Raw genomic sequence first — 27006 nt, 5'->3', positions numbered from 1 at the left:
TAATTTTCAGATTTTGTACTGTAATTGAAAAAATTCTACAAAAAATTGTTTACCCCAATTCCTCGGTTAAATTTTATATTTTAGTGCAAGTGAAGCACAAAAAGTTTAAAGTACAAAAATTCGATGGGATTTTTACCAATTTCATACTTACCCTTTTTTATACTAAATTTTAATGAGTTATAAGACTGCTCACCAAAAATGTTTCTAAAGATTCTAATTAAAACCCGCCTAATTGTGATGAAAAGTTTGTGTGAATTTTTCTAATTTTTGTTTAAGTTTGAAACTTGGATTTATATGATTTTTGGTAGAAAATGAACTATAGTTTTACTATATAAAACAAAAAAAAAGAGCATTCAAAAAATTAATAAAAATAGTCAAAATGTACTATATTTGCCTCGGACTGTACGAATGTATATTCACCTCTACATATAAACTTTTTGTTGAATTACTTGCTACTCCGTCGAAAGCCAGGAGTGAGTTTTCATATATTTGGAGTGAATTTCGAAATTTATTTTCATTCGCCCAAAAATGGGTACACCAAAATCGTAGTAATCATAAAACACCTCTTTGTGACGTCTCTACATTTACTGTGCAGTTTGTGCACAAACAATTAACTGTCCATGTTAGCTTAATTCCTTTAAATTGTAAATAAAAGGCTGACTTCTAGCAAATTAATGGCAAAATATTGTGACAGATGTTCGGTTATAAAATTATAAACATACACAGAGGAAATGTGCCCACCAGCTTTCCATAATACGACCAGAATTCTCTAAAACATTTATAATATACACAAAGCGCCTTGCAAAGTACACTGAACTTGATGCTTTAAAAGGCTACACCAACACGTCATTCAAATGCTTTGAATGAAATATTTTTAAAATTCATAAATTTCAATTAGAGACCTACTAACATTTAATTTGCGTCAGCACACCTAACCTAAACAGATTGAGAGTGGGTGAGGTGTCACAGCGTCAAAATGAAAGAGTAGAAAGAAACACGTTTAGACGACCACCTGCGAGTAATAGACATTCACATCTCTGAAAAAAGCTCGAAGAAATATCCTTAATTCTGCAAATATACATATTTGCTTATATTTATGCAGGCAAAACATTCGCAACATTTGGGCCTATGTTTATTTATTAAGTATTTGTATGCGTGCACGTTTGTGTATTCTATCTCAATTATGTGAGAATGTGTAAGGGTATGTATTTTATTGCTACAAATTATGTGTTAATATTCATGTGTACGCCTTTGCTTATACATAAATACATGTAAAATAATACGTTAACCTTTTTCGCTTTGTAAAGAAAGCCTAACCTTAGGCGCCTAAACGTACTGCTAAGCGATGAAGCTTTAACGACTCTGCTTCTCTTCGCACTGATAAACAAACAAGTCTTTTCAACCTACTTGCTTTTGTATGGTCCTCCCTCTTTCATACCCCTCTTTGTCCTGATCACTCTCTCCCTTTCTGTAAAATGTCTTTGCGTTTCGTATGCAAGAGATAACCCGTATCCTTTGAGTTCATACCTTTTGGTTAATTGTAGGTCTGCAAATGATATGTATGAAGGCAAGCAACCAAGCAACGACTGGGTGGTCTTCTGCCAGACAGTACAACGTAATTATGCGCGCAAGCACAGCAGTCGACTTCGAATACTCGAAACTTTGTGTCATGTCGTGTGCCAAACCTTGACAATAACCTCAACTTTACCTTCAGTTACAAACAGTGGCACGCTGTGCAGTAGTCAGCCATTGTAGAGCGTAAAAGTAACCATTTCAAATGAACTGTCATGATGGTATTCATTTCTCGCCGCACAAACAGACACTGAGTAACTGCACAGTTCTTGTGAGTATAGTGGATAGTGAGGCTGGAGAAATGTTGAGTTGTTGTGCGTTCAGAAAAGTTTACCATTCAGCAACCACCCACACACACATAAGCAAATAAACACTTAAAACTTGTTCCAGCTCCTACAAGTGTGGTATGCAAGAAAACTTCTAACGCTGTGGCAAAATAGATAAAGAAAAAAACAAGGCACGAAAGGCGATACGCCAACCAGGTCATAGACGTCGACAAACCGAATCAAAACGCACACGCAAGCCTGAACTCGAACTGAGCCGCAGCTGGCTCATTGTCGGCTTGTCAGCGGCTTAACGCATTCACCTCAGCCTGTCAGCATCAGCGCCGGCGTCGACGTTGGCATAGCAAACGGCACATCCTGCACACCACTTGCCTAATTGGATGTTGGAACGCCACAGAATTCTGCTGCGTCTAGCTTTTATTTTTATTTTAACTTTTTTTGGCAATTTCGTGTGACGTTTCGGAAAACGTTTGCTGCCATGGTTCGTTTGCTGGTTTGTTTGGTTGATTCTTTGGCTACTTTGACAGTGTACGTGTAATGAAATTCCATTTTGTTGAGCATCTTTTTGTGCAGCATCAGCTGCTAAAGATGGCCGATGAGGCAGACAAAATTTAGAAAAGAAAAAACACGCACGTGTGTGTGATCTGTTACTTCTACATATTTCAAAAATTCTGCGAGAAACAGAAAAATACTTAGTAACTTGAAAAGACTACACATACTATAAATGCAGAAAAAAAGCAACAACGCATAACATAGAGATAATAGAATGGATAGCTAGAATGAGGAATGAGATCATGAAACTACAGCCTGACGAACACAAGCAAAGGAAGGTTAAAATAGAAAAAACCACTTAGGCTTTTCAAAGAAATACGCACAGCCTTCAAGACTAAGTAGTAGTGATACTTCTAACATGAATTACCCACTGCGACAAATTGAAGGTCAAGGTGTGGGGGGTGGGAAATTCCTTAGCATAACGACATCACCGACAGTGTATATCAAAAGGAGCTCATGAAGATCTACATTTTTTTGGTGATTACATTAGGTTTTCATATTTGTAAGAAAGGTTGTTTTGAAAAAAATAGAAATTAAGCATCAATCGGAGTTATGTATGTGCATTCAATATCAAGTCACTATCAAGTCAAATTCTTGATCTCCTTGTGTTTGTGACTTGATTTTTAAGCTATTAAAGCTATAATTCACATATGAAAGAAAAATTAAGGAGCAGCTTTTTTTTACTTTTTATCCAATTGTTGGCTCTGTTGTTGTTGTTGTAGCATGAATGGAAAAATACTGCGAGAGTGACAGCAGGACCGTGTCGTTCTGTTAACCTAGAACTATCATGGGAACGAATTATTGGAGGGTGCTTTTGATCCTTTTTTTGACAAGTGTTTAAATGCCCTGTTAAAAAACGTGTCAAAAGGTTTTAAAGGATCTACAAACATATTTCTTCGAATATTTCGCTATGGATTTTCTGTTACATAAATTTCAATTCAATTCTCTTATTTGATTTCATAATAAAAATTCTCAAAACAATTTAAAAATAATACTTATTTTTAAATTCATAATAATTAAAACCGTCAATGCTTTGCTAACTCTCTAGAATGTCCCATTCTAAGTTATTAACTAATCCACCAACCAACGTCGAACTCATTTAATCAGCCAAAGACGTTAGTAAAATTTGCATTTATGTAACGCAACAGTGCAATCAGTGTAATTTCATCTGTAATAGATAGAGACAAAAAATTCACCTGGAGAAATTCATATCGGAATTTTCTGATGGAGTAAGAAATTTGGAAAGTAAAGAAATAGAAGTATTTAGACATTTTACCACGTGAAGTATGTGCAGAAAGAACTCTACCTTGAATGCATTTAAGTACAAGTCGTTAGTAATCTAATTCGTTCTGCGAGTACTCAATCATAGGCTTATGATGTGGAAGTAGAATTTACATACTGATTGGGCGCAAACTTTTTCGCAAACTTTCCGTAACCTTTTCACCATGTCCTAGTCATAATAGGCGGGTCACAATTAATCACCCTATCGGAAGATTTCTAATTTTTGCAGGTGGTGTCGCGCGTCAATCATATTTGACACTTGTGAACTGCAATGAATAACTTCAGCTTACAAACAGACAAGTAATGGAGCGCGTAAAGAGGAAAATAAAGAATTTAGAATTAAAGATATTTTTTAAATTTATTTTTTAAGTTATTCAAAAACAAAATTGGATGATTAAGTTTGCTCCATCTTGTATTATTATCACATTTCATTTTAGTCTGCACTGATTCTCAGCCTAATATCAGCTTCTGTTTGAACATAAAACATAGTAATATACTGATTTTAGTATCAAAACGGATTTAAATCCTTACCTAAAACTTAATTCAGCCGTCGTCTTCATTCACAGCACCTTTGTGGCAAGAAAGTTTGCTTGCTCGAAGAACTCCGTAACTTAAAAATTCGAAAAAAATGACTTCAAAGTTCGTAATTTCCAATATTCTCTAAAAAAATGTCATCCATTAAAATAAAAAATTAATAATTGGTGCGTAGGCTTCTGTTAGGTGTTTAGCCGAGTTCCTCCTCCTATTTGTGGTGTGCGCCTTCATGTTGTTCCACAAATGGAGGGACCTACAGTTTTAAGCCGACTCCGAACGGCAAATAGTTTTTATGAAGAGCTTTTTCAGAGCAGAAATACACTCGGAGGTTTGCCGTTGCCCGCCTAGGGGCGACCGCTATTAGAAAAAAAATTTTTCTTCATTTTGGTGTTTCACGGAGATTCGAACCCACGTTCTCTCCGAATTCCGAATGGCAGTCACGCACCAACCCATTCGGCTAATCCCATTAAAATACTGTCAAAAAATATGGCCATGCATTTTTACACAGCATAAATACACAGCTGGTGGTAAATTTCTCCATACTTAAAAAAAAAAACTGTATTGAGTTATGACGTTTTTCCAGCAAAAACTGCAATATGTTCTTATGCCAACCAAGGTAAAAACACTAAACTTGTCAGTCAATTTAATTTTCCCGCAAGTAACTTTTTTCCTCTTATCTTTTTTCATCTCTTTTGATTACACGCATTCCATCTGCTTGCTATTGCTTTTATGTAGCTCGGTATAGTTTAGCGTCTTTGTTTTTGTTGTTGTATTATTGTTTTAGCAACAAATGTTGCCACTTTACGTTGCTGCTTACGGTCTAATACCCATATTCAGCTCATGCCCGCCTACCAAAAGTAATGAAAGGAAATTATTATTATCTTTTTTATGCTTGTAACTATTTTTTTGTTTTTGTTCTTTTCTTTTCTTCCTATTTTTCTCAGTTTTTTTATTCCTCCTTTATAATTACATCTTCTGTATCGAAAACTCCATTGTGGAAAGAGAAAAGTTCGACGCGCGCACTCTAGGCTTTTCTAAACATTCTACTCATTCATTTCGAGCAGCAGGAATTAATTTTCTGCTTTGCTTCCTTTCAACAGTGGCAGTGGCGTCGTCAGCGGTAAATTTCCCCATGCACACACTATCGCTGCGCCCGCTGCCCGCACCCAGTGCCATTTCCGTCATTCTCGTAACCCGTTTGTCGTGTGTGTGTCTGTATGTCTCATATGAAATGTGTATCTCTATACAATGCAACCGTGGGCATACCCAGGAAGCATTGTACGCGCTGTGCTCCAGAGCAATGCTTTGTCACTTTTGTCATCTTCACTAGCGGAAATGTCGGTGATAATTCTGAACGCGACGGACGGATGCATGTCTTCATGCGAAGAGCCGCCAAACTTGCGGGATCATAGCGCTGCGAACACCGCCACTACTTCCTTGTGCGCCGCCTACTTCCTTTTGCGTTTAAATAGCATCCTTTAGCTGCACAGGTATACACGTAAGTATACGCTTGAAGCCATTCAAGCCATTCAAGCCATGGTAGCTGATGTTAGCTGTGGCTAAATTTGCTTTATGGCTGTGGCCAACTTGCTACTTTGGCATCAAAAAAGCTACTTTGCGCGCTGTACGGTGGTCCATGGTTTCCAACTAAAAGCTGATTGCAAATATCATTATCATTATTATCATTATCGCCACCGCATCTTCGCCAGCTGGTTTCGTAATTTCAGCGTCATTCAGTCATTTACACCACTCCAAATACTGCCGAAAACCATAGAAAAAAGCAGAGTAAAAAACTAAAGAAATATTTCACTATATTTATTCAGTGAACGAAATTGTGAAGTGTGCAGAATAAAGCATAGTGGCAGCAGCAAAAATGTCTGAATACTTTTAGCACTACTCACATACTTCTTGGCGTATTTAACTTTATGAAAATAGTTTTCTTCCTACTTTTCTTTTGTTCGTGACTTTTGCTTGCCCCACCCTACGAATGGGGCAGCCGTAGCAGTCGCCCAACTTGCCGAACCCACATACATACATACATATGAAGTGCTGTTCTTGCCATCAAGCACAAGCGCAGTCAACTGCCCGTGCAGCCGCAATCACTCACTCAGCCGAATGCACTTCTACCATGTGATGTTCATATGAAAGCGAACAGACAACTGGCAGAGAAGCAGAGAGATAGACAAAAAATAGTTTGAGGGAGTAGGCACCAACGCACACACACATTTCCATTGGTATTCGTGTGAAAAACTGTAGGCATTTTTCTCCGTTCGCTCCTACTTTACATAATTCACGTCTGCCTCATTTAAATTCACTTGCCGATATGCGATTGTGAGGAGCATATTTTGAGACACTTATGGATGGGCACATAGATGGGCCAATGTATTCAGACAGGTGAGTGGCATTGACTGTGTGGAAAGTTATTGGAACGATGTGGAGCAATGTATGGGACTTTTTAAAGCGTGCTGAACAATTTCATTTCACAACAAAAGGTGCACAAGCAGGTGTTCAACAGGAATATGCCTGCCAGCGCAACACCACCTCTATTTCACAACAGCGCATTGTGGGTATTTCGTTTAGTTCATATTTTAACTATTTGTTGCAAATTTTTTAAGCGCATATGAAGAAGTGTGGATGCAAATCGCGGATATAGACGATTATTGAACAAAAATAATTAATTAAAATGGTTGATAAAAGGATTTACATTTTTATTTTTTGAATTCATGTAAAGAGCGTAAATGGTTTCAAAAAAATATAAAAGTTTAAATTTAAAATTTTTGAATTCAAAAAATGAAAATAAGCGCCATATTACCCGATGACTTTTTACCCTTCACCTTGAGTGGAAATCCATGCGTGTCGAGTCTCGTGTAAATGCTCGAAGATTTTCGAAGACTTCTTTAAAAGAAAATGCGCAAAAAACTCAGGTTGAAGAGTCATCGTGTAAATTGGCTCTAAGCCTGGGAACCAAGAGAAGAATAACTCTTACCAACACTTAGCTTTCTGTAATGTTTTATAAAAAGCAGAGACCTTCCTAGAAGAGCGAAAAAAACGATTCGAGCCTATCCTTATGCACATCCTTTTAGTTGCTTCAGAAACAAGAGCGTCAAAGATGAGAGACAAAAGGGGTAATCGAGAACTATGGCCCTATCAGCTTGGTCAACGAGTACCGAAGAAGAGGGAATGAGGTACTGTATGTGCTTTCTAATGACATGGACATTCTAGAATGCAACGGGTATGGGGTATGCTGACTTTACCATATCAAAAGTATGGAAGATGATGTCACGATGAAAAATCCTTCAATTTAACAAGAAATCAAGAATGCGAGTACAATAGATGAACCTGGCTAAGAAGAAGCCAAATGTATTTCATATGAATTGGCACATTTTGGAAATACATAGAAACAGCTGGTGAGGTTTTCTGATATCAGTAATACATTTTTTGCAAATTATTTAATATTGATTTTTTTTTAATATAATATTTTTTTTGTAGTCTAAAAATTGAAAGTAAAGAGGGAGATTAACGCACAGTGTTTCACTACCCTTTTTGCGCTTATAAAGTTATGTCAGGCATTTTAGCATTATTCATAAAAATATTTTTAAAAAATCCAAAATTACTCTATAAAAATATTAAATTGAATAATATTTGCCTTTATTTGAACTTTTTTTTAATACATCAAGTTTATATTTAAAAAGCACATAGGTAATTTATCATCGTTAATGAACTGTTGACATCAACTTTTTTGAAGGCTTACAATAAAAATTATATTGTTTTTTTACAGCTTCGTGCAAATGCATGAAAGCACTTAGGTATGCACATATATACATATATGTACATATAATATTTTTTCGATAAAACAAATATGAAAATTTCAAATTAAATATATGCTCAATTAGAGAGTGTATATGAGTTAATATACTTGTATGTAAGTATGTAGTATATACGGAGCCTTACAGATAAAAACAATCGCTGAATAAAAGATTTGTATAATGAACCATATTTATATACATATAATAAAAAGCAGAGTGGAAAAATAAAAATCTAAAAAGATTCCTTCCTAAGTAAACCCATATCAAAATGATGGATTTGCTTTCAGAAGCAAGTTTACATCTTTATATACTGAAATTTCAAATTCAAAAAATCTGTCAAAGGTTAGTAGTACTGGTTTTGATTTCAATGTAAGCTGATGATTCATCACCTTTTCTCCGTATGGTAGGTAGATGAAATGGTTGAAGTGCCAGTCTGGCACTCCTCAAGTAGCACTGAAGCGCCGTTTTGATACCATCGAACCAGAGCTGTTGATATAATGAAGAAGATTGATTGGATTTAGGACTGCCCCAGGCTGTCGAAGAAAGGAGCACCCAGTGACCTAAATCATCTAGCAACCAAACCTGTACATTTACAAAGAAAGTGCTCAACAGTTTCCTTCTCTGAAAGGTCCCTACAGCTTCTGCAATGGGGTTCAAATATTAATCCTAGCTTTTTCGCATGTGTGCCGATTATCCAGGGACCGGTAAACACAGCTACGAGTTTGGAAATTGAATGGCGAGGAGTTCAAAGGACTTTCTGAGTCCTTCGTATATTGTACTGGGGCCAAAGGGTTTTCGAAATAACACATGAAAAAATGGAGCTCCATCTTTTCTGCGCTTTCCTGAGAAATAATTTTTGCAGTTCCTCTTTAAAAACTGTCAAGGGGATGATGATGACCGGGTAGGAGGACTCTGAGGCCAATTCGGTCCCCTTTCTGGCAAGCTCATCACCAATTTCATTTCCTTCTATGTTCCTATGTCCTCGAACCCAGATCAAAGAAATGTTACCTGCACACTCAACAGATTTGATCTCCTCCTTAGTAATTTCGTTGTGCACCATGGCGTCGGCAGAGCTTTGATTGCGGCTTGACTATCGGAGAAAATGTTAATATCTCCCTCGCTATCGCGTTCCCTAAGCATTTTACATACCTGCAGGATCGCAAAGACTTCTGCTTGAAAAACAATAGCAGTGTTTGGCAATTTAAAGGAGATAGATAAATTGACTAATTTAGAGAAAACCCCCGCTCCGACTCCCGATTCAATCTTGGAACCATCAGTGAAGACAGAGGTGCAAGCTTCGGTGCAGATTTCTCCCTCGATCCAATCCTGCCTCTTTGGAAAGGCAGCGTATTAACATTAATTCTAATAATAATAAATAAATTAATTAATAAAATATTTATTAATTTTGTGATCTTAGGCTAGAGTGCACTTCCAATTAAAAAAAATACTTTGTACCACTTTATTGAAATAGAATTTAATGAGCTATAAAACTACAACCAAAAATGTGGAGTTGCGATGAAAATTTTGTGGAGTTTTTCTAATTTTTGTAGTAGTTTAAAATTTGGAGTCATGTAGATTTTTTAGATAATATATGTACATATAAAATTATAGAAAATAATGAGCATTCAAAAAAGCAGAAGAAAAATTGGCAAAATATTGAGGCAGTATCATTTTGTTGTGGGCTGTACATTTTTCATAACATAGGGAAAAACTGTATTGATTTTCAAATCTAGTGTTTTCAATTCAGGCAGATGGCCAGTGGTGAGTAGGCTGTGGTCAGAGAGCTCTAGTTAAAATTGAAAAAAAAAACTTTTAATCAGTCATGCTTAGTTTTGTTTCTAATCGTAATCGATGCTGTATTAAGTAACGCCCTTGACGTTCAGCCTAGGAGAGGCAGCCTCTGGAGCCCAATCAGTATGGAACATCTAAATGATCACGACACGGGAACACATGCAACGGAAACTAGACTATGCGGCTACCTACGGCAGATCGCGTTGGGTTGCGTATTAGCGTATTAACATTAAAAAGAAGAAGTCTATGGCCATTAACGGCACTCAACCTGGCACATTCACAGTGTACGGACAAACCTTCGAAAGTGTAAACAAATTTGTCTACTTAGATAGCCAAATTACCCATGACAATGCTAATACTGGCATTGAGTACAGAATAACAAAAGCCAGATCATCCTACGCTATACTTAAAAGCGTAAGGTACTCTAAACAGCTAACCGTCAGAACAAAGCTAAGGATTTCCAATTCGAATGTGGAGTCTGTACTGATGTATAGCTGCAAAACGTGGTCCGTAGCAGCTCCAACAACAAAAAAGTTCCAAACTTTTATAAACCGCTTTAAGAGCTATGTTACGCATACGGTGGCCAGATAACTGGATTTCTAATGACGAACACCTTACTCGAAGCGAACAAAGGCCGGCTGAGAATGAAATACGCGCACGAAAGTGGAAATGAAAAGGCTATACACTTCGAAAGCCTGCGACTGACATCAGCAGAATGTCTCCGGACAAGAATTCGCAAGGCTCTGGCCGAAGAGGACGGCCGAAAGAAACATGGCGACGAATTCACGGCGTGTGACGACTCGCTCACTTGGCTGCAAATGAAGTCAAAAGCTGCAAATAGATCCCAATGCAATTTATTTGTATGGGCACTTTGCGCACCCAGCCGGCGCGATAGCAAATAATAATAATATGTTTAGCTGTTTTAAAGTAGATCTGTTTGCTATTGGCAACTGGATACCAGATGTAACTTTCAAGTTATGCTCAATTAAAATAAATTTATTTATAAAGGGTTTTCCAATAAGAGGTGATATTTTGATATTCAAAGAAAAATGCTATTCTTTAATATAAAAAGGAAGGTATGCCGGTATAGTGGAAAATAACATCAGGTAAATGACCACCACGACCACGCCTATTCATGAAATTTTCCTTAACCGAATTGCAAAGTGGCTGTCCTATGTCCTCGATAGCCTCACGAATTCCATCTTTGAGGTCTTGAATCGACCCTGGGCTGTTGGCGTAGACCTTCTCTTTCACGTGGCCCCAAAGAAAAAAGTCACAAGGTCTTAAATCACAAGATCTCGGTGGTCAATTGTAATCACCTCTTCGAGAGATAAAACGGTCCGGAAACTTTTCCCGTTTCGTTACTTGCGCTGTCTTGTTGAAAATAAGCGTTGTCCAGATCAATACCATCCAATTCCGGCCATAAAAAATTGTTAATCAGCTCTCGATAACCGACACACAAGTTAGACACTTAGAAGGGTCCTATCAGACTGCCTTCAAAGTGGCCTGTCCAGTATCCTTTAGTAAGAAAGACTTTCCTCCCTGGTGGAGCAAGACGCTGACCGACTTGAAAGAGAAGGTTAGGAGAGTCTTCAACAAATGTTACCAAATAAGGAACTTTCAAGATTACCGAGAAATTTTGAAAGTTTATAAGAAAGCCATTAGAGATGCGAAGCGCAACTCTTGGAAAGAGTACTGCGAATCCATCGAATCCGTAAAAGACTCGGCCAGACTCAGCAGGATCCTATCCAAGGACCACGAAGACGCGAACCGGCAGGAGGGGTTACCTGTAATGTCCCTGACACCGGTCTTGTCCGCCAACAGAATAAACTGGGCTATCGAGAGTTTTTCCCCTTTCAAATCTCCAGGCATCGATGGTATCATGCCAGTAATGCTTCAGAAGACTAAGATCGTGGTGGTTCCCGTTCTTCAAAAGATCTTCTCGGCGTGTATCTCGCTGAACCACGTTCCTGCTAGCTGGAAGAAAACCAAAGTGGTCTTCATTCCTAAGGCAGGAAGGAGGGGCCACGTCCTGGCCAAGGACTTCAGACCCATAAATCTTACCTCCTTTATTCTCAAGGTGTTTGAAAGAGTGGTCGACTGTCACATCCGAGAGCACTGTGAAACCAGACTTTCTCCAGCCCAACACGCTTACCTGAAAGGGAAATCTACCGAGTCAGCCTTACATGAGGTAGTAGGGACTGTAGAGAAATCTCTGGAGGGGAAACAATTCCCTTTGGCGGCTTTTATAGACATAGAGGGCGCCTTTAATAACATCACGGCGGAGTCAATTGTCACGGCTCTAAACAGGCTAGGGGTGGAAATACCTATCTACCGCTGGATCTCGTCTCTGCTTGGCGGTAGGGAAATAAATGCGGTGGCAGGAGGGGCTAGAATCACCAGATTCGTACATAGGGGCACACCGCAGGGCGGCGTCCCCTCGCCTCTCCTTTGGCTAGTAGCTGTAGATGAAGCCCTAACTCGCTTAAACAAGGGGGGGTAAAGGTGGTAGCATATTCCGATGACCTGGTCCTGATGGTCTCAGGTCCCTTCCCATCAGTAATGGCTGAAATTTTGGAAGGTGCACTGGCTACACTCAGCAGATGGGCCGCCAGTAGCGGTCTCAGAGTCAACTCTGACAAAACGGAGTTGATGCTATTCACCAGAAAAAACAAGCCTCCACCTTTTAAGCTTCCTAGACTTAACAACCAGTGTCTTACACTTTCATCGGAAGTCAAGTATCTTGGCGTAATACTTGACCCCAAGCTCCACTGGAAGCTGCACATAGAAAATCGAGTTAGGAAGGCTAATATAGCCTTCTATGCCTGTAAATCTATGTTCGGCAAAAAAATGGGGCCTCAAGCCACGTGTCGTACTTTGGATGTACAACTTAGTGGTTCTGCCAATTTTAACATACGGTTGCCTAGTTTGGTGGTTAGCTCTTCAGAAGGGCTACAACTGCACTAAACTAGAGAGAGTGCAGAGAACTGCATGTGTGGGCATCACTGGTGCCTGTAGAACATGTCCCACCGCCGCGCTCAACGTTATTCTCCACTTAATTCCTGTGGATCTGCAGGTCAAATCCATTGCTGCTCAGAGTGCAATTAGACTGAAGGAGTTTGGCCTTTGGAGGCAACTCCCTGTTGGGCATAGCAGCATCTTGAAGCAGATCTCCCCTTCCTTCTCTGATATTCGCACCGACCTCTCCATCCGCAAACTGTGCTTTGAGGGTTGTGCTAGGGCTATCTTTCCGAGCAGACAAGACTGGAAAGAGGGGAGAGTTGTTCCGGATATAGATGCCTCTGTTTTCACTGACGGATCTAAAATGGAGTCTGGAGTGGGAGCGGGGGTCTACTCCAAATCAGCCAGCATTTCGGTCTCCTATAAACTGCCGGAGACAAGCAGCGTCTTTAAAGCAGAGGTCTTCGCGATCCTGCAGGCATGCAAAATGCTTCGGGATTGCTGTTGGGAGGGAGACATTAATATTTTTTCCGATAGCCAAGCTGCAATCAAGGCACTGTCGTCGCCGTATTGCAGCTCTCTTCTCGTGAACTCCTGTAAGGAGGAACTTAAACGCCTCGAGCGTGCAGGAAACATTTCCCTCATCTGGGTTCCTGGACACAGGAATATAGAGGGAAATGAAATTGCCGATGAGCTTGCCAGGAAGGGGGCGGCAGAACCGAATCCAGATGCCCTCTTCTCAGACATCGGTATCCCCTTGGCCGTCGTTAAAGGGAAACTACACAACTTCTTTCTAAGAAAAGCGCAAGACAGATGGAGGTCTGTCTCATCGTGTGCCATTTCTAAAGCACTATGGCCTCAATACGATTTAAACAGAACACTTAAGGTGATGGGAACCCCCCGCCATTCAATTTCCAAACTCATTGCGGTGATCACTGGCCACTGGGTGATCGGCACTCACGCGGAGAAGCTTGGAATTCCGTACAACCCCCACTGCAGAAGCTGTGGGGATCCTACAGAGAAAGAGACTGTGGAACACTTTCTCTGCGGTTGTCCGGCTTTGGCGGCTAGGCGCTTGAGATTCCTCAGCGTCCCCTTTGGGGATGACTTGACGGAATTCTCCAGCCTAGATCCTTTTTCTCTCCTCCGCTACATCAACAGCACTGGATGGCTGTAGACGGTCTCATCTCCTCCCTTAATCCTTTCACAGGTACTGGTCCACTTTATGGTATCAAAACGGTACGTAAGTGCTACTTGAAGCGTACCTGGGGTACTCTTGCCATCTTACCTACCTACCTACCTACCGATAGCCGTTTATATATTTAAATAACACCTGTTAGTGGAAAACCCTTTATTAAGATTCGTCTATCTCCCTCATGTTCGCCCATATATTAGGCCCAAAGTAGAGGTGTCATATCATAACGCCATAACCTTAACCGTAATATTACGGTTTATCAATTATTGGTGCCATGGGCATAAGTAGCAGATATTTCCATATGTTATAATTTATTTGTGCATTTCGAAGTGCAAAAACTAAAGAAAAGGTAAAATGAGTCATTTATTCATTAATATAGGGGTTATGGTTACAGCGAAAAACTAAAATTCAATTGATCTATACGGTTACGGATATGACTACGACATTATGCTATGTCACTTCTAGATGACTACAGTGTTGCCCATAGGTTGGTAATTGTAACGCCACCTTTGCGCTCGAACTTAACTCCTACGAACAGAATTCACCCATTTGTTCAATTGCTTTCAATTTCTTTAATATTTAATTGTCAATCGGCGCTTAACCTAAGGTCTCAGTACGCGATCGTTTAAATTAAATAATTGACTTCAGAAGTTAATTCAATGTAATTCAAAATGAAGATGAGATGAGTAAGCGATGTTTCGGTAGAAAATGGAGCGAAGAATAGAGAGCCACGTGATAACAAAACAAAAAACAAAAGTTACGTATAACACTCGTTCCTTTAACCAAGTTCAACAAACCAGTTTGAGAGCAGCAAGCATTAACAAACAAACATTATCAAACAAAAACGTCTACATTGCTGATCAGCTGCTTATTTGGCTGCCTCTTCTGTATGGATACTTTTACGAGTACCAATGCACTGTTGGGGAAAAGAGGTAGAGTGAGTGTGAAAAGCAATTGAACTTAGAACGAATGAGCATGTTGGAGCACTTGGTTACTCAACAACATTAACTGACGCTCCATTCTACGTAGAGGGCATATGTACTTATGTACGAATATGTATTGACTTATTGCAGCTTTAATTTGTTGTTTTTCAATTAGGTGAGTGGTAGTCAAACACGTATGTAATTATGTATTATATCCAAAGAAGTATTCTACTGCGAGGGAACAAAGAGCGCACGAGAATATAACAGAGTAGTCTAAATTGTACTTGTATATAGGGTCAGTTAAACTGGCTACAGGTTTGCTCACGATACTATTGATATGAGTAAGAGCAAGGCATCAAGGGACGGTATTTGCTGTTATGTTAAAAAAATAGTATCAAAAAAGTAATGATAAATAAATTAAAAAAATAAAAAAAGGTAATAATCAACTGAGCCGCTCACTTCGTTTCGTTTCGTTTCGTTTTTATACACATAGCAAGTAATGGCGAATCAGTTTGAAAGTGAAGCGCAAACGAATCGAAAGCAACAAGTTGCTGTTGTCGCAATTGCCGTCGCTTTCGTTGTTGTTTGGTTGGTAATATCAGTTGGTTGTTGCTATTGTCGGGCGCTTGTCAACATAGCATTCGTACAAAAAACAAAAAAAACGTAATACAATTGTGTGTTTGTTAGTCGGTTCAAGTGCTTCTATTTTTTCTTATTATTTTGCCGGACACAAAGTGCAGTTTGCACGGAATGCTGTGTTTTTTTTACGATGCCAAGAAATAGTGCAATGCAGCATATTTGTTTCTTCTTTTTAGTTTCTTTTGTAATTGCAAATGAAACGTGACGTATAGCGGTGCGATGACGTTACGTTCGATTAAACACAATTGACGATGAATCATAAAAGAAACTGTGACCGCGTTTTCGGTGTTAATAGAGGAAATGCAGTCATTTAAGTAGAATAAAATTGAAAAAAAAAATAATACGTTCTGAGCAATAAAAGGAATAAAGAAATAATTAAGCAGAAGTCAACCACAAATATTTAAGAAATACTAAAATAAAATTGCGCTCATAAGACGAAAGTGTATAAAAAATACAGTGGCTGAAATGGAGTATTCAGAATAAGGTTATGGATTGGATTGAAAAGGGATTGCAGAGGGTTTCATTTGGGCAAGTGAATATGTCGGCAGTGGCTTCCAATTACCTAAGTGTCTCCATCACTTCTTTGGCAACCCTTGCTCAATAGGATAGTATATTTTCATCAAGTAAAAACGCTTTGCATTGCCTATTTTGAAGTTCGGGACTCTTTTGAATAAAATCAAGGTTTAATTCGGTTAATTGTCGTTGACTTGAAAAAATATAGGAAACCAATTTGTTGTTGAAACTCCTAATAAATAAACTGAATATTTTTTGCTAAGCTCAAAATTATAAAAAAAAATCATATAACTAAAAATCTACTTAAATAGACGAGAAATTGTAGATTAAAATCGTACAAAGGGTGATAATTTTAGTGGTATTGGATTTAAAATTGAAATTATACTAGGAAAACTCAAATTAATTGGGCAATCTTTACTATTTTTGACAATTATTTTTTAAAGGTAAACCCTTTCAAATGTTGGCCGTAATTCGGCCATCCGTAAGCACCAATTTTGAATGACTCATTGGAGACCTTCAATCGGTATCTCGTGTATAACTTTAGCAATGTTGGCTTACAATGCCTCAAGCTGGTTTATCCACAAAGCATTTAGACTACTTTACATACCCCACAAATAAAAGTCCAACGGTGTAATATCACACGATCTTAGCGGCCAACCCACTGGTCCGAGGCGAGAGATAAATTGCTCACGAAACGAAGACGCACAAATCCATAAATGGATATGGTTTTGAAAAAGTGTTTTGTTTTCTTGTTTTTATTAAAAAAACAGCAGAAAAGAGCCTAAAAAAATACTAAAGCAAGAAAATTTAATAAGCATAAGTATATAAAAACGAACAACAAAAAATTGCAAGTACCGATTGCGTATAAAATTGTGCTTATAATACGAAAAAAGTGAATGCTTTCAAAATTTCATATTACATAACAAATTACAAGCGTCGGTCGCGTGTATATTGAAATTATATTTATTTTATCGTTATTATTCGATCGTGACGAAAATAAGCACTTAAAAAATATGAATACCATTAAATAATATTATTTACTGATTAAATATAAACTAAAATATAAAAATTTACTTATTCTGCTTTATTGAGTTATAATAAATTTAATACAGCTAAAAGTAGCGCTACACCTTTCTTCATCTGGCCAATTAATTGCACTCACTGCGCACTGTGTATTGAAGCACGCAAAAACCCCAGCAAAAAAAAAACAAAGCTCTGCTAACGAAAATGCGTTTTTCTTTCATTTTAGCAACGTTTGTGCCACTAAAATAACAATTTACTATCCCGAAATATTCAGCTAACGACGGAAATAACAGCTACTTTCCGAAAAAAAAAACACTCAAAAGTATTACTTCTACGACTGCATTTAGCATACTATTAAATATACCAAAGATCCACGCCGACTTCTTGTTATTATTTTACTATACATAAATAATAACTACTACAAAAGCATACTTAATATGCCGTCACCTACCAAATCGTTAAATCAACGTGATCGCATACGTGATCCTCGCGAAGAGATTCTACTCGAGACAAATTTCGAAGATGATGGCGTACTAACGCGTGCCTACAACAACAATCCTTATAATGGGGGCACGGCGATACATAATCGTCGACGAAGCACCTATCGCTCAGATCACTCATTGGACCGTTACACTGAGCGCGGCGGCGATGAAGGTAAACCCAAAAGCCATTTCATTCATACACGAATAAATAGCACCAACAAGATTTTGATGCTTAATAAATTGTTGCTAGAATTGACAAAATGGACACTTCTTATGGCCCAAATGCGTATGGTTTTTTTTTCATTTTTTATTTTTTGTTTTGCTGGAAGTTGTGTAATTTGAAAGTGTGCAATTCACGAGTTCGTAATATGACACGTTGGTATGAAATGCAAAATTGTGCTAATATTTTACACTTTGCAATTTCTGTGTGTATATATGCGTTTTTTTTTTTCTTTTTTTTTTACTGTTATTACTGTGCTTTCGACCTTCTGTTGGCCCACTTTATCAAATCACTGCTTTTTTGCCCGTAAACGCCGTGGTTATAGCCAGTGCGAGCATTTGGCTATGCACCACTTCTTTGACTTTGTTTTTGTTTTAAGAATTTAATGCCGCATTAATAGGTTAATTTGCGTTTTGCTCTATAAAGAAAGCTATTTTGTATGTGGAATAAACATAAATGCATGCATACGTGTGTATGTATGTATGTACATATATATATTAAGTACATCTGATATCTTATTAGGCGCATTGTTTTTTATTATTTTCCCAAACGTAAAATCCAAACTACAGTAGTTTATACAAGTACATACATAAATTTCCCGAAAAGCTAGTTTATCGTAGTTTCCCCCACTTTTTTTACTTACTTTACTTATACTAAATTTTTTCCACCTTATTGTCCTCATTCAATATCCCCATACATTTACTTTCCACTTATTTTCGTTGTTTTTTCTTATCAGCATATTTTTTCAAACAGTTTCCCCACTTTACTATGCCCAATTACGATAGACCTACATACCCCTTCCCATATCTTATCATCACACTAGTTATCGCTTTCCATACAATCATAACCAATATAATACATTTCATGTGCTTGTGTGTACTCCCCGAATGTAAAATTACTGTATTTCTAAGCATTGTATACCAAAATACCAAAATACCAAAAACATGCACACATACTTACATACAAACATAATAAGCTCCTTGTAAAATTTGCTCCAATGTGCATCAGTTCCATTGGTTCCACCATTGAATCGTATGTTCACTCATATTGCGTGTATTTGTATATTGAGTCACTTGTGGAAATTAATCAAGCGATCGGTTAGGTGCATTGGCGCTCAAGCTATTCTACAACAACAGCTGCTAGTGTGTGGCCTGTGGTATGAGCACGCATTAATACAATTTGTTAATTATTTTATTTGCACTGTGAGAAAAAAGTTCAATGGTTTTGGCTCAGTGATTCAGCGAATATGTTGGCAAAAAATGCATATTAGTCAGAGGAAGTAATATTTTAGAAAAGATTTAGTATCATCGAATATATTCAGCGATGTTTGTCAAACGTTTTATAAATATGTATGTACTTAAGTGAAAATTATTCACTTAAATTAGTATTTTAGATAACATCAAGTTGTTTCCTCAAGCCGTCACAAATCTCTCTAAAGTTTTTAAGGGCAACTACGAACATATTTCGATTATGAGATTAATGCTAGTTTATTTTCTTGAAATTATTTTACCTCTATTCTATCTTATGCATTCTGTTCTCAGCGTTTTCCCAGAGACGCTCAGTAATCACAATACAAATTCAAGACCTCACCAAATATCAAAAATTAGTGGCAGGAAAAATTATGTAACAATACATTCGTAGTACATAAAAGTAATATAAGTGCCACATTTACTCGCATCAGGGCTGCACTGAGGGAAGAGGTATCCCTGAAAAACTTGTTGCACTTATAACGCTACGTTCTTCATAAAGGAAAACTGTCGGACCCTTTTCACATGCTGAGTGACGTACGACAAGGCTGCATCCTGTCAACAATTCTCTTTCTTCTCGTCATCGAAGACGTGTTGAGCGCTGCTTTTAGCAACGAAAACCAACAAAGGGGCATCCAATGGCAGATAAACAGCATCGGCAACAGCAAATTCTCTAACGACCTTTGACGTCCTCAAGTCCAAGGTTAGACTGGTTTGATTAAGGAATGGAAGTCTATTGTTCTGAATCGTGGTCGAAGCCAAAACTCACAGAGAAGAAGACTTTAGAGCATTTTCTCTGTAAATGTTCGGGTCTTGCAACTGGACGATTAAGATCACTGGGAGCTCCTTTCTTCGACAGCCTGGGGCAGTGTGCCAACCTGAATCCAATAAATCTCCTCCATTATATCAACAGCTCTGGCTGGTTGTAGATATCTGCCTGTTGGAGGTCTCATAATGGTATCAAATCGGCGCTTTAGTGCTACTAGAGGAGTGCCAGACCGGCAATTCAACCATTTCACGTACCTACCTACCTACAACTTTGAATAATTTGAATTAATCGAAAAATTTGGCGATTCATCTTTTCCCATCTCTTTGATGCGAATTTCGTTTTGGCTCTGTTTAACTGGGCGACATAGTGCGGCGAATATCAACCGACGGCATCGCTCCTCCCGACGCAATTCGCTCAGCCATTTGATTCTGTTTATACTTTGTATGCTGTGCCTGTAGTCATCACTTTGCCAGTTTGTTTTATAGCTACCCAATTCTAATGATAAATTTTACTTCATTAGTAGACAACGGCAGTAGAACTCAATGAAATCACCCACAATTAGTCTTCACAATTGCCGACATTAGTTGACTTATAATTGCTTAACTTGGTCCATTGTTGAACTTAAGGGTCAATTATGTGTTGTTTGTCAGTGAGATTGAATTACATTGAAAACAAATAAGCACACACAGATGCACAAGCACATACACACACAGCTACTTAGTGTATTTTATAAGTGTTCTAAGTACCCACTTATGCAAAAGTGTAAAGTTGAAGATTCGCATTAAGCATTTGTTTAAGTGCTTGCATAAGTAAGCAAAGTTTATATGTGTGTTTGTGCACACTTCTGTGCTCTAAAAACGCAGTTGGATAAATCTGCATATTAAATAACTCAAATTGCAAACATCTACTCGCACTTCTGCTACGGTTAGCTATACATAAATGCACACCCACATACAGACAGATATCAGTTTGCATAATTGGGGCACTTGTTAATATTGGTACAAGTGTTCTTGCGCTTGTTAAAGATGTACATACATATGTATGAGGATATTTTAACTAATAGTTTTGGTAATTTAATATTGGGCGGTCAGTTGAAGCTTAATTCTTTAATTGCTATTTTAAGATAATTTGTGGAAAATTTTAATTGACAGTCAATTTACAATTTAATTGTATTTGCAAATATTTAAATATTAAAATTTAATGGAGATTTATAGAAATTATAATTTTTTTTCAAACTCTTTGGCAACTAAATTTACACAAAATTTAATTAAATAATAGAATTTATCTATTTTACGTATACATAAATAAATGGCTTTGGTAATGCTTCTTTAGTGCATTTTTTTGTGACTCATTTTATATTTATTTATACAGTAGAAACTCGATTCTTGCCAGTTTCGAGTTTATCGCAAGTACTGAGGTGTTTTTCCCCATATAAAATAAAATAGTTTTTTTACTAACAGCAATCCAAGTTTATTGGTTTTTGTTATATTAATTAAATACACTTTAATGCGTTAAGTTTCATTTGAAATTAAATAAATTCTCGATTCTACCAGGCAGAAATCTTAGCCATAAAGGAGGTAACTGTGTACCTTAACACAAACGCCGTAACAAAAAATGATAAATATCCTCTCGAATAGCCAGGCGACCATCAAATCAATGGAGGCAGTTATACTAAGATCAAAGGTTACTCAAGAATGCCTGGCAGCTTTAAATGTTATTAGTACCGTCTTCAAAGTCAGTCTCACATGGGTTCTGAGACATAAAGATATTCAAGGAAATTGCAAGGCCGATGAGCTAGCTAAAAAGGGTACTTACTTATCTTGCGCTACTTGAAATAGAGGCAATGGCAACTTGCAAATTAAGGGAAAATAATAATATTCTCCAAGAGGCCAAAAGGTCATGGAGAGAAGAAATTACCAGGCTAATTTGGCAGCAAATAGATAAGAAAAGGTCGAGAGAATTGCACAAACTCTCAAGAGAGAACATCTCGAAGGTCACAACGGACCTACATAGCCTACGTAAGTTGGCTATTTTAAATCGACTGCCACAAAAACTCAACCTAAACTAAGCGCCTCCAAAATAAGCCAGACTGATATTGTATATCTGCGCTTTTGTTAAACTTAAATCTACAATTGTCTTGCTAAATTTGCCCAAAAATTGGTCGATGGAGTCACTCTTATTGGATAATTTTTCTCTGCAAATTTTTAGCCATCATATTCCATGCCTCTTTTTAAAGTTTGCCTACAACCAACCCTTGCTAGCGTGGAAGCCTCAAGGCTTTCCCTGAACTTTGGCATGTATCAACTTGACTTTCTCTTTTAGCATCTCTCACTTGTAATTGGTAAGATTTTGGCTCTTTGATCCGCAAACCAATTGAACAACGCCTTTTGCATTGTCAAAAACTCAGAAATCTTAAGAGTTTTCCTTTTACCTGCACCGGATTCAGATCGCATAGCAAATTTCTTTATGCAATGTAATTTTTGAAGTGAAACTTCTTTTGTCTCGAAGGATGAAACGCTGTGAGGAGTAAAACCATAGCGTTTCATCGATATGTGACGCTACGCCAGCGCCATCTGTTAAAAGCGTGGCGTGGATGAAACGCTGTGAGGAGTAAAACTACGCTAAACTACGTAAAACTCACGCTATGCCAGCGCCATCTGTTAAAAGACTGGCGTGGCGTGTCGTCGTGAATGTAATGCGGTCGTTTATTATTGCATTCTTATCGAATGTAATTTGTAAATATGACATTTGATTGACGGCCGCCGTAGCCGAGTGGGTTGGTGCGTGATCACCATTCGGAATTCACAGAGAGGTCGTTGGTTCGAATCTCGGTGAAAGCAAAATTAATGAAAACATTTTTCTAATAGCGGTCGCCCCTCGGCAGGCAATGGCAAACCTCCGAGTGTATTTCTGCCATGAAAAAAATCTGCTCATAAACATATCATAAAACAAAATGAAATAAATGCATAAAAAAAAAAAAAAAAAAAATTTTCTTGTGATTCGAACCAAGGATTTCGGATCGGAAGCCCACATTGCTAGCCGCTGGGCTATCGCGCTGTGCTGTCACCGCAAAATAATGTATCATAAATCTGTTTACCATACCAAAGACCATACACTTTGCGAACGCATTTCGGTGGAAACAGTTGACAGTTATCCCAAACACAATATTATATTAGTAACGCGAGACGCGTCATAGAGTGTGTGTGTAGTTTTGAGCAAATCTTACAAACATATTTTGTTTTGTTGATTGATTTCTGTTAAATATGGCATCAAATCAACAAAAACGGAAACCGAAAACAGGTGCTGAACGGCAACGTGAGTATTTGGAGCGTAAAAAATTAAGAGCTACTGTTGAACACCGTGACAGTGAATCCTCCGGTTGTACGATAAGTGATAATTTGTAGTACCAACAACAAGATGCGGAACTACCATTGATGCAGTATTTCATCGATACCTTGATAGATTAGAATGTAGATCATTTTTTACGTATTTCAGTTACCATAAAGCCCTTGTTTCATTTTTGGAAAACGAATCCAATAATGATAATGACAATGCCGAGAACCAAATGTAATTGAGTACAATAAATTCATTTCTTTTTATATTAAAATAAATAAATAATTCTGTTTAATAAAATTCCATTCCATGCTTTCCATGACTTCTGCATGCATTATATTGAAATAATAGTTAAATTATTGATTTGTTGATAAAAGAAGTTTCACTTCAATCGTGCGGGTTCCGTGAACTACCACACACTTTCTTTTTTTTTTTTTAACGAGTTATTGCTGCTCTGTGCCCGTGAAAGTTTTTAACTATTGCATTTATGGGAATTCCCGCATTTAATTTGTTCAAAATCTCAGCATTTTCTTTTATTGTAAGCAGCGCAAATTTTCTCTTTGAGATTATGAGACCCTACTATGCAAAAGTTAAGGCTGAGAAAGTAAAACGATACTTCCCCTAAATTCAATCAGCTGAATTTAATTCAGAATTTGTCACTACCAGAATGACATTGGCGATACTTCCTCGAGCCTTATTCTCAAAAACACAACGTAAAAATAGCAAAAAAGAAAGGCAATGAAAAAATGTTTCGAGTATCGAGCTAAAAAATGCCTAATGTTGCAAGTACTGATTATGCAATGAAAAAAAAATTGTGTCGCAAGCATCGAGGCGTGCAAGTATCGGGTTTCTACTGTATATACATTTTTTTGCATTTGCCAATTGTTTGTCCGCTATTTAAATTGCCCGCTTAACGCATTTGAAATTTATTCCATATTTAATGACTAAAATTGCGTCTAATTAATGAAATTATTGCAATTATTTGTGAAAAAATTCGTTTCAATTTTACACACAAGTTTTGCCACAATGTAAAGCCATCCATAACACCGCACGTCAATAAATTAATTTACGCACCAGGGAAATGCAAATTATTGAAGTGCGTGGTACATATGTACATACATACGTAGGTATTTATATACCTAATTATGTGCATAATTAATACTATTGCAAATACTTGCCTACATACACAACTATTTAAATGAATGATTACACATTTACAAATACAATACTTACTTATGAACATTTATGCATACTTAATCTTGCCATAAATTCTGTGACAAATTTTACAACGCATACAGCGAGAACAAATTCGCTGAAAAAAGTTCCGTTATTTTGTTTGTTTACCGCACTATCAATCGCTTTTTCCAAACGTCTGAAGTGACTGACAGAAAAAGAAGTGGTCGTCCTCGCATAGTTCGAACCAGTACAGTCATAAAAGCCATTCGAGACAGAATTCTCAGAAATCCCTTTAGAAAGCGGAAAAACATGTCCAGGGAAATGAATGTATCGACCAGATCCATGACAACACTAATTAGAGATGATCTCCGCATAAAAACCTTCCGTCGCTCAACTGCTCATCTTTTGACAACGCGCTTGAAGAAAATTAGACTCGACAGATACAAGCAGCTTCTTCGGTCACGCGGTGAACGGCCGAGAAAATATTTTTTTCACAAATGAGAAAATGTTCACTGTTGAAGTTTTTAATAAGCACAACGACAAAATCCATGCTAAAACTTCTAAAGAGGCACAAAGTGTTGTTCCAAGTGTTCAGTGTGGCCACCATCCAGCCTCCGTAGTGTGAGTGCAAAGGCGTGACCTCTCTTCATTTCTGCAAAAAGGTGTTAAGACCAGCGCAAAAGTGTACCAAGAAGACGTCTTAGAAGGCGTGGTGAAGCGGTTGAGCAGTACTCTCTTCAATGGAGAGCGTAGGATCTTCAAGCAAGATTCCCTTCCACCAATGGCTAAAAAACAATATTCTTTGGTTCATAGCCGCAGAAGATTTTCAATCTGCAGTTTATGAGCAGAATTGGAGGCATGGCCTGTGGAAGACCTCATAGAAATTTGGAGAGTCTCAAACAATCTTTGGTTCGACCATCGACGTCAATATCAATGGAAATTGTGCGTCCTGCAATAGCTAAATGACTTATAACAGAACTTATGGCAGGACTAAGTACATTCGAAGCATCTGGCGATCTCCTTCAGCTTTCGACTCCCCGACTACTGCAGTGCTTTTAAGACTGAACTGATGGCAGTAATAAAACCGGGACACTAGTACAGTGTGATGGATTGCCTGGGGATTATATCTACATTTTCACTGTTAGCCAGGCGGCAATAAAACTTCCCCCAAAGTAGCTGGAAACCACTAAGGTAACCCTGAAATGTCGCACATCTCTTTTTCTAATAGCGGTCGCCCCTCGGCAGCCAATGGTAAAACTCCAAGTGTATTTCTGCCATGAAAAAACTCCTCATGAAAAAAACAAAACAAAAACAAACATCTAACAGAAGTGTACGCGCCAATTATTTATTTATTTTATTTTTGAGTCATTGTGCACCTTCTACGCCACTGTCCTACTCTATCCTGAAGCAGATTTACCATTTTACAAAAACAAGCTCCCTACGCGCTAGGAGCCTGAAAGTGGTTCATAGTGTACAGCCGCTACCACTTAACCCAACCTAACCTAGCTTTCATTAGTGCACTACCTATAATTGAAGGCTTGTAATGAATTTGAGTACTTTGTCAGATTTTTAGCACCATATCACTAATGGGCTTAGAGCCACAAAACTTTAGTGAATATGTCTTCGACTTGCAAGAGCTGCATTCTACTCGGATTAGTCCATTAATTAAAAAAACTTCATGTTTACTTCACTATTTATTACATTTACATTCTTTATTTTTTTTATTACAAATTCCAAAATTTTCGAAAAAAGTGCACCTATAAGTGCCAGTCTATAAGTGCCACCCTAACCTCCTAAGTATCACAACTGAACTCTATACCTATATTCAAATATGCTTCATCGCATGCAATTTGTAATCAAAGAATTGTATAGATTAATCTCCGCAAAGCCGCAAACCTGGCAAAGAACTTTATCTTGGGCCAAACCCAATGTGAGTAAACATTAATAATAAATATTCTCTCAAAACGTATACGTACTTACAGAACAACAAGACTGATTTGGATCACTTAATAATGCCCAGCAGGAGTAAGTAAATGTATAAGTAGAAGATTGAGTCAGACGTACAGAGTAAGGACATTTTAAGGAGGTAACCGCAAATAATTCCCAGAACAATCATTAAAACCGCCTACAACATTACGCCCAAACAAAGAAACCTGAGAAACCAAACAACAACGACAGCTCAAGTAAACGAAGCAAACAAACAAACAAATAGAACTATAGACAGACAGACTCAGATGTACAGAAACGAGCAAAACGACGAAAATACACAATTAAGCTTGCATAGAAATAGCAACAACAACTTTAGCTGAAAGCATCACCCAAGCAGCACCCACCTTCAGAGAAACACTCAACCTTTCCATTGTGCATCAGCTAGGAATCGCTCTTCAGATATTTTCAATACTGCCATGCTCATTATTGATATGCTTCAATGGAATAGGAACGCGCGGGTAACACAGTGCGATTACATTCTCACATTTTTTATACCCAAAGTGTGATTACAGTGAGTACGAGTACTGTTAGAGGGGAAGTTGGCAATGCAGCAATTCAGCCCATTTGTCTGTCTGCCATTGCAAACTTCAAAACGAGTTCGCACACAATTGATTTCCTTCCGTTTTGCGACACGTCGAAATGTGTATACATACATACACTTATACATAAATATACCGTATATGCATTGAATACTTAAATATATTGATGTTGATACC

General features: G+C 37.8%; 1 protein-coding gene across 9 annotated transcripts in view; it reads left to right on the top strand.

The window, feature by feature from the left end:
- Positions 1-27006, top strand: part of LOC129240140 (neuronal membrane glycoprotein M6-a) — a 110580-nt gene that overhangs the window by 57550 nt on the left and 26024 nt on the right. Inside the window, exons 1-2 of one of the 9 annotated variants that reach the window (XM_054875696.1) lie at positions 15283-15301; positions 17301-17728. The exons of 1 other annotated variant lie outside the window; for it this stretch is intronic. In XM_054875696.1, the coding sequence (XP_054731671.1) occupies positions 17512-17728 (217 nt within the window). In that variant the 5' untranslated portion in view covers positions 15283-15301; positions 17301-17511. 7 more of the 9 variants (XM_054875694.1, XM_054875691.1, XM_054875693.1 and 4 more) reach the window with 7 other exon arrangements.

Source organism: Anastrepha obliqua, chromosome 3 (assembly GCF_027943255.1).
Source record: "Anastrepha obliqua isolate idAnaObli1 chromosome 3, idAnaObli1_1.0, whole genome shotgun sequence".
Classification (NCBI taxonomy): Eukaryota; Metazoa; Arthropoda; class Insecta; order Diptera; family Tephritidae; genus Anastrepha; species Anastrepha obliqua.
Note: the sequence above shows the minus strand (reverse complement) of the source record. Positions and strands in the feature narration are given on the sequence as shown.